Consider the following 8,489-nt stretch of genomic DNA (forward strand, 5'->3'; position numbering starts at 1 on the left):
ACATTGTTGTTTTTAAAAAAGGGAATAAACTTAAGAAATATGAAAAATGGAATTACAATGGGACTACAATCAAAATTTCAAAATCATATAAGTATTTAGGAGTTACTTTAAATTCAAATGGTAAATGGAATAAAGCCAAAGAAAATAATTACCTACAAGCTAATAAAGCCTTATGTGCTTTGAAGGGGGTAATTCAGGGACGTTTTGGTCATCTACCGATTAACTTATGGAATCAAATTTTTGATGTTTAAATATTACCGATTTTACTCTATGGCAGTGAAATGTGGGGTTTGGATGATATTTCATCTATTAATAAGATACAAATGAAATTCTGTAAATACATATTAGAAGTTGGCAACTCAGCACCCAATATTGGTGTTAGAGGAGAATGCGGGAGATACCCCATACATGTTGCATGTTCTGTTAACGTTATTAGGTATTGGTTAAGACTGATTTATATGGACAGTGAAAAATTTATTAGGCAATGCTATGACTAGCCTGGGTTCCAGGCCCTAATTTTAGGTTACTCACTCTTTATTGCACTTAGTGCGCGCCATACCTAATTTAATTGGCGTCCCATACTCGATTTCTTTTTTTTTTTCGAATTAGGGCCTTGGCAAACGATTCATGCGTACGATTTCCCACATCAAATTTGATGTGGGATATCGTATACATGACTGATTTTGTAAATCACGTGACTGGCTAACTTCATGCATATTAATCAATCTTGGTAAACTTTCAAAATTGAAGATGCGGATGTCTCGACTAGAACAAGAACCAGCTCCCTTTTGGCTACCTATACTTGAATTAAAACAGTTAGGATAGTTCTGGCCTGCTGAGAACGACATGGACTGATAACTGTAGGCTATAGGAACCTTGCTCACCGCTAGCTGCTACACAGATTTAGGCCTTTAGGTAGAATATTGTTAAAAAGGTAGGCCTCTGTAAGTAAGAACTTAAAAATACGCCAAGCCTCTACTAGTCTAGGCTAGGCCTACTCCTGACTCCAGACGAGGCCTGATCCATCCTCCTGGAAAGTTTGTTGTATTTGTATGGTATGCCATCTAGTCTAAGCTTAATTGTTTTTGCCATTGCCAAAATTAGTCTTACTAGGGTCTATTCTAAATATTCTAGGCCCGTTTTATTAGGGAGGACTATTTAAATTTAGTCATGCCTAACTAGTCGACGCGAGTGACTCAGTTTCGTGGCTCCAAAAATATGAACATTTGATTGGTTGAAATTGGTTATTTCGGTTCACCCATTTATCCAAATACGGAATATAAGATTACGTCATTCTTTTGGCATCCTGGTGCCTGCATTCAGTGTTTTACAAGTCGCTTATTCCGCCTATCTCTAAATTAACTTTCTCGTTGGTGGCGCTGTCCAGAATGAGAAAAATAATAAAAAATAAGAGACTTGTGGCAAGTCTATGCTATGACATTCAATACAGAAAAACACAAAGAAATGAGCCTTGTTGGGCCTTAGATGTTAAAAATCTATTATGTTCCATTGGTTTTGGAGATATTTGGCACAAACAAAAAGTCAACGATTTCAATGATTTTGTATTTAATCTAAAACAAAGGTTAACAGACATTGACAATCAAAGGTTTTATGAAGAAATTAGTCAACATTCTAAATTAAAATTGTTTTCACAAATTAAACATGAATTCAGAGCAGAGGATTATCTAAAAAATGTAGACAATCACAGACATAAACAAATACTTACGAAATTAATATTGGGGATATTAGAATTAGAAAGAGGAAGATGGTATAATGTTAATAGAAATAAAAGATTATGTAAATTATATTCGTTACAAAAAGTCTAAGATGAATATCATTTTACCTTAATTTGCCCTTTTTATTCAGATAGAACGAAATTTCTATTTACCTGTTACACAGACACTCCGTCTGAATTCAAATTTCTAATGTCTACTAAAAAATGTTGATCTCATTTCAAAGTTATCAAAATGCTTATTTTACTCATTTAAATGCAAAAAAGAATATTTAGATGCACTCTAATTTTGTTAATATCATATTTTGTATATTATTTGGGCCAGAGGCCTATGTGATTAATAAATGTTCCTTGAACCTGTTTTAAAGGAAGAAGAAGAAGTATATTTTTTAAGTGTGGAAAATTAACTAAAACTGAAACTGGATTAGTATGTTAAGAAGTTAAAACAGTAGTAAAAATGCATGTCATGATTTTTTTTTTTTTAAGTTTAATGTTGTTTTAACTGTTTCAGCTGTTAAACAAATCACTGGCAGATTTACAATTGTTGAAATTGGTCCTGATATAGCTACTTTCACAGAGGATTATGACGACCCTACATCAAATGCATATCAGGAGCTAGCTTTGATGATACTCCAAGCGGTAATAATTATTGCAAAAATAATTTCCATCTTTTATTTATCGTTATTTAAAAGTAGTGTTCACACCGTTATCATTAGGGCAGGTTTAACATTTGAAGAATCTGTGGCAGTTGTGATGTTTGTCAAAGAAGTGTTAGATGAAGCACCACACTTAATTGTATAGCTTAAACATTGTTATTGTTTTACAAAATTTGCATATACCGGTACATATTATCTGTATATTTCATAATCAACAATTTATTCCTTAAAATAAAAATATTAAAATCCAATAGGCCTATAGAGTATGTTGAGAATATATTTTGCAAGTAATGTTGAATGCATCTGTCCAAGAGTATTAAAGAGATAAACTTAAAAAGTATATAAATTTATATATATATGTATGTATTTATATATATATATATATATATATATATAGGACTTTCGCCCCCTGTCCCCCCACTGGCACCGCCACTGGTGAGCAGCCCTCCCTTAATAGACAATACAACATGTAGGCCCTACATTTAACTCTGTCATTCTGTTTCATTTGGTTATCCTTATTCATGCATTACTTTTCCAGTATGTTTAAATTTCTTAAAAATTAATGCTTCACCTAGCATTATTTCTTTCTTCATCTTTATTCATGCCTTTTTTATACACTTTAATTCGCCAATTTACCATGAAATGTCATTGCATTTGTTTACTCCTATAAATACTTCTATTTAAGATATATTTAATTTGCGCTTATATATTTTTTTTTCAGCTGACAGCTATTTTTGGATCTGCACCTGGATTTGTTGACATTCAAATTCTAAATTTGGATCCAGGAAGTATTATTGTGGATTATTACGTTGAATTAAAATCAACTGGTGCTGCAGCATCAGATTTGGACTTATTGTTTGTTCAGAATGTCAACAGTGAAGGAAAGTTAAATGGTTCGATGCTTGATCTTAATCCAGAAAGTATCCAAAAGTTTTATGGTAATAATATTATGAGACATAAATTTTATACAGGGTTGAATAATTTAATATATTATAAATATATATCACTAAAATTATTACTTATTCAGGTCACATCGTGCCCAAAGCTCATTAGTCTGTTAACACAATTCTATGTTGATTTTATTGACAGAAATTTGTCCAGAAGATTACTGTAATAATGGAGGAACGTGTTCTATGGATATGAATAATTTTAAAAGCTCTTGCACGTAAGATGAAAAAATTTTATTCATTTCAAAAATACCTCACACACAATTGTAATTTTTGAGAATGAAACAAGAATATCAGCCGGGAATCAAACCTGGGACCTTTAGCACCAAGTAGACTATGGAGGCTTTTGTTTATTGATTCAATCTGGTAGCCACTTTAATCGGTTTCACATAGGACTATGGTTCATCCACATCATCTTGCTAAAATTTTCTATATGAATGCTAAATTATTCCTAGATAAGGAAATAATTAGACTACAGTCAACTTCTTTAATCCAGTGGTTGAGCCACTTGGTAATGCAGAAAGTAACCCAGCGGGAGGCCAGCATCCATATTTATCTGGCTCTAACTAACCATTGAATGCAACTAGATCAGCTACTTCATCCGGCTATAAATCCCATTATGAAATTATCTTTAGAGTCCTTCAGTATTCTTAACGCATCCATATAGCAATTAGTCTGTGCATGCTTATAAAACAATCCAAGATCTGAATAGACACCCTCCACTGTACACTTTGTAAGGCTAGCTGGATCACAGGCCTGGTAGGATCTCGCTGAAAATCAGTCGGAAGTAAGTGAAATATAAGGCTACTAATATGTAAAATTGTTTTAATAGCTAAATCACAGTGACTGCATTATTACAAGGAACTGCAAAATGGCAACTTATTACATATACATATATCGGGTTTTCTCATCAAAAACACAACAAATGCTGAAAAATCTAAACAAATGTTAGCTCTTCAGTCAAATTCATATTCAAATTTCAAAAATAATTGCTTTATAAGCAAAGATCTTATAAGCACAAGATAGCGTTCTACGCGATTTATGCGTAACAAATAGAAGTATCGATTTGGCAGCAGAAAGTAATCATTTTGGGGAGAGGGCGTCATAGTTGTTGCCATAGATCTGAGATAAGGGGTTCGTGTTACACCAAAGTTTGTTACCAAGTACGTTATTGTTCCTTAATTGTAGATGACGCTTCATGTGGTGTATGTACGCCAAGGTCAAAGCAATCAAAAGTTAAAAAGTTTTAATTTTTGCAAGAGGGCGCTCTACTGCGTTATTACGTAATTTGTACGCAGATATTGCGGAGAACGCTAAAGTAAAATTCGCCTACCAAGTCTGTCGAACTACTAGGGCTTTTTCCCTCAGTGTGCAGTATGTTTTTAATAATATATTTGGCAGTACATACGGTAAGTCTAAATATATGCTACTTGGCTCTACATCCTCCGACCATCGTCAATTCTTTACTTTATTTCTTGATTTCAAAATTACTGTGATGCTCACATAGAATTACTTACAAGTTTTCTACTTTTGTCTTAAAATGTGCCTTGTATGATATGTCCTTTAGACGACACTCTTCAGTCCACATTTTCCTTTTAAATATTCTATGTTCAACTCTTGGCTAGATACCTCTTTACTAAGCCTTTTGATAACATATTTGCATACTTTTGCACTTCACTTCAGTACACTAATCATACACTGACATTTTGCCTTAACGTTCATGTAACTTATTACCATTCTACAGATCGTTTACCGCGACTCATACAACATATGTATATTCATTTAGTTTACGATTTAGTTAAAAGTACTGTAAAGTGGAAAGAAATATCCCAATATTGTGTCATGCTATTATATTCATATACATTATATTTTTTTAGTTCTTGTATAATCAGTCAATGAAGAATAGGAAAATTGATTGCAACTGACTAATAAGACACATTACCCTGTTCGATTTTTTTATTTTCCCGCAACATATCTCAACACTGTACATTTATCATAGAGTGACTTCACCTCTCTCGAACATTTTTCATTTACTGCCAGTTAATATTTAAACATTTGTCAAACTCTCTTAATTCTTGCGTCTGCTTTTCATGACTTCCAGCTTATCAGGATATAAAAGCATCTTCACGAAGATGGGCTGGCCTTCCATTATTTTCCCGTCCAAAACGGTAGCCTACCTCCGCCGAGGTTTAGTAACAATTCCCAACCAATACTAGGTTTTTTTTTTATTTTTTAAGCTTTTACAACACCGTTCTTCTTATCTGTCTTTTTAACTATGCGGATATTGTTTTGTAGTGCAAACCGTCTTCATTACAGGAGACCAGGGTCAGTTGTTACAAAATGTACATTTTTTTTCTTAATTATGTAATTGAATGAGACTAACACACCATTTCTTTTCTAATGCAACAACAGTATATTGGTTATAAAACGAAGCAATTGCAACTGTCATATATCATATATCATTAATCAGTTAATCAACTGTAACAAATTACCCCTGTCCCGCTTATGCATGGATGTACGTTGTGGAGTTGACCAAAAAGGCCTTGGTAGTCAAGACAGTGTGAACATTAATTGGAATATTTGTAATAATATCCCTATGTATGACTAGACACAGCATGGTCTTTCGAAGTATAAAAAAAAGTACAATAATTTTGAATCTGGCTACTTTAGGAAGCCTACAGTATAGTATCTTAGATATGGTATGTCTTGTAGTACCATAGTACTGATTCTGTTAGTGTATTTGCATGATTCATTGGCTGGTAACATTTAAGGACTTTTTTAGTAGAACCATCTGTAAATCAGTGAAAGCTTTTTTTACCATCTGATTTTGATCGTTTTAAATATGCTATTAAATTTTTTTTAATTGGGTAGGCAACCTTTAATAAACAGTAGGCCCCTTACATCATTATGTGTATATAATATCGTCAGATTGGGTAAAATTAATGTTTATAATAGCCTATATCTCCTTGCTATATAAATCTATTCCTATTATTAAATACTTTTATTCATATTAAAAGAATGAAATAATATGTTTGCGAGAAATCAACTATCAATTGAACTTTTATACCTCCCTGATTTAAAACAATACATATTGTTTACATCCTTCAGGGTCAGTTAGTAAGTAGGTAGGTATGTTATACTTTACATTACGCAAATAACCGACCAGATTCAACGCTGCTTTTTATACTTTCAAAAACCATTCTGTACCTAAACAGTGTCGAGGCATAGGAATATTATAATTGCAATACTAATAGTCCATTAATTTTCACTGTCGACTACACACTCTCGAGCGACTACCAGGAGATTTTTGCCTACCCTACTTATTACTATACGCCGTAGCTTTCCACAAGCAGCGAGCACTGCTTTTGCGATTGGGGAATTTATGTTGTCAGTTCACTGAAATGATCTTAAATTTTGAAGTAAAAAAACAAACATTTTACTTGCATTTCCTGTCACTCGTCGGATCACCAGGCTAAGACCGGCGGTGATGGATATTACAGTATACTTTAATATGACACCGATTGTGTTTCCCTGTTCCTCCTATTCAAGGAAAAGAGCACTGTAACAATATACCCCTGGAACAACTGACCCCAGTCTTCCCTACCATTACACAGTATTATATTTTTTTTAATGAAAAATATCGTAACAAAATGGATAGGGGCTTATGCGCGAATAAATATTTACTAACAAAAGAAAACTAAAAAAAATATCTGAGGCCTATGTGGAATTATTATTAAAGTCCAGTAAAAACCTCATGCCAAAAAATTAGTAGGTACTTTCTCCACCTAACCTCTAATATGTAACTAATACGTGTGTAAAATAAGTTTTTCTGCAATGTCTTATGCGTTTCAATACAGCATTTCACAGGTATAGATAATCAGCCACAAAAGCAATCAGCATCACTAATGAATTGTGTACATATGATAGCATAATTTATAAAAACAAAAAATCAACAGTAGATAATGTCCCACTACATTTTTGCCATTAAGTTTACAAATAGGGCAGCTTATTATTTTCATTTTCATTATCACATATTTATATTTAATAATTTATAATAATAAAATATGTGTGTACCATTTCGTTTTGTATAGCCTATGATGATAACATTTTATTGTATAATTTTATTATAGGTGTACTGAAGGTTACATAGGAGAAACGTGTCAGCTAGTAATATGGAGTATTATTGTTGGTAGTCTTGGTGTTGTTTTCCTGCTTATATCTCTGATCTGCTGTTGCTACGTAGGGCATAGTGGAAGACAGCTTAATTTAATGTACCAGCAAGGAATGATATCAAAGAGACCCAAGTATTTAGAGGACAATGTATATGATAAAATAAATCTATCACCACGTTTCGTCCATACGTATAATGATAATAATGTAACACAGGGAAAATTTGATGGCAGTTTGAAAGAAAATGGTCATTTTTCAAGGCCATATGTTGTGTCAGGAAATTAACTTGAGGTAAATATTTGTTAGTGTTCCCAGGATTTGTAAGAGAGAGGGCGTAGTGATGGTGATATTTTATAATTTCTATATCAAAACATTTCTTAAAAGAGATAGTAGTCCTGTAAATAATGAATAAATTTACACGACTACATTCGTTTAGAGCTATGCTGCACGATTTATTATTATGTCCTTTATTTGAACTCTGTATTTACTTTTCTTTGATGATTTATATATAATTTAACAGTGTTAACGGCTATCTTGATTTATATTATATGCTACTATTTGTTTCTAGCTGTCCCTATTGTTTAAGGGAGTGTATCTGGTAGTATTTGAATCTGTTCAACCAAAAAGCCTCCGTCGTCTAATGGTTATGACTCGCCTTGACAGTAAGGGGTCGCAGGTTGGAGTCCCGCCAGAGGCATTTTATTCAACAATTTCTTTATTCATTTATTTACAGGACTACATTCGTTGAGAGCTATATTATATTTATTCAACAGTGTTAATGGCCAACTTCCTTCAATATCATATATAATATACGACATTATTTCTAGCTGTATTTCCAGATTTATCTGGCCGAACGCCCTCTTGAGGCATAGCATTGTGTAATACAATGTTCCCGACGGGTATTTGGACCTGTTCAACCATGAAGCCTTCGTGGTCTAGTGGTTATGACGCTCGCCTTGTCAGCGAGAAGTCGCAGGTTCGAAT

The 8,489-nt window shown here is 33.2% G+C and overlaps 1 protein-coding gene across 1 annotated transcript; it reads left to right on the forward strand.

Moving 5' to 3' along the window:
- Positions 1 to 2,201: 2,201 nt before the first annotated feature.
- LOC117111989 lies at positions 2,202 to 8,266 on the forward strand. Its single transcript, XM_033255040.1, has 4 exons — positions 2,202 to 2,371; positions 3,110 to 3,326; positions 3,478 to 3,553; positions 7,466 to 8,266. Exons 1-4 carry the CDS (start codon positions 2,357 to 2,359, stop codon positions 7,788 to 7,790), a joined length of 633 nt encoding a protein of 210 aa, XP_033110931.1. The 5' UTR covers positions 2,202 to 2,356; the 3' UTR covers positions 7,791 to 8,266.
- Positions 8,267 to 8,489: the final 223 nt, after the last annotated feature.

The sequence above is a fragment of the Anneissia japonica genome, unplaced genomic scaffold (genome assembly GCF_011630105.1).
Source record: "Anneissia japonica isolate Jap-2015-1 unplaced genomic scaffold, ASM1163010v1 scaffold1226_len25662_cov110, whole genome shotgun sequence".
NCBI classification, from domain to species: domain Eukaryota; kingdom Metazoa; phylum Echinodermata; class Crinoidea; order Comatulida; family Comatulidae; genus Anneissia; species Anneissia japonica.

Coding starts and splice junctions, on each gene's coding strand:
- LOC117111989 (XM_033255040.1), top strand. Junction 3,327..3,477: donor AAGTATCCAAAAGTTTTATG/GTAATAATATTA, acceptor TTTTATTGACAG/AAATTTGTCCAGAAGATTAC. Junction 3,554..7,465: donor AATTTTAAAAGCTCTTGCAC/GTAAGATGAAAA, acceptor ATTTTATTATAG/GTGTACTGAAGGTTACATAG.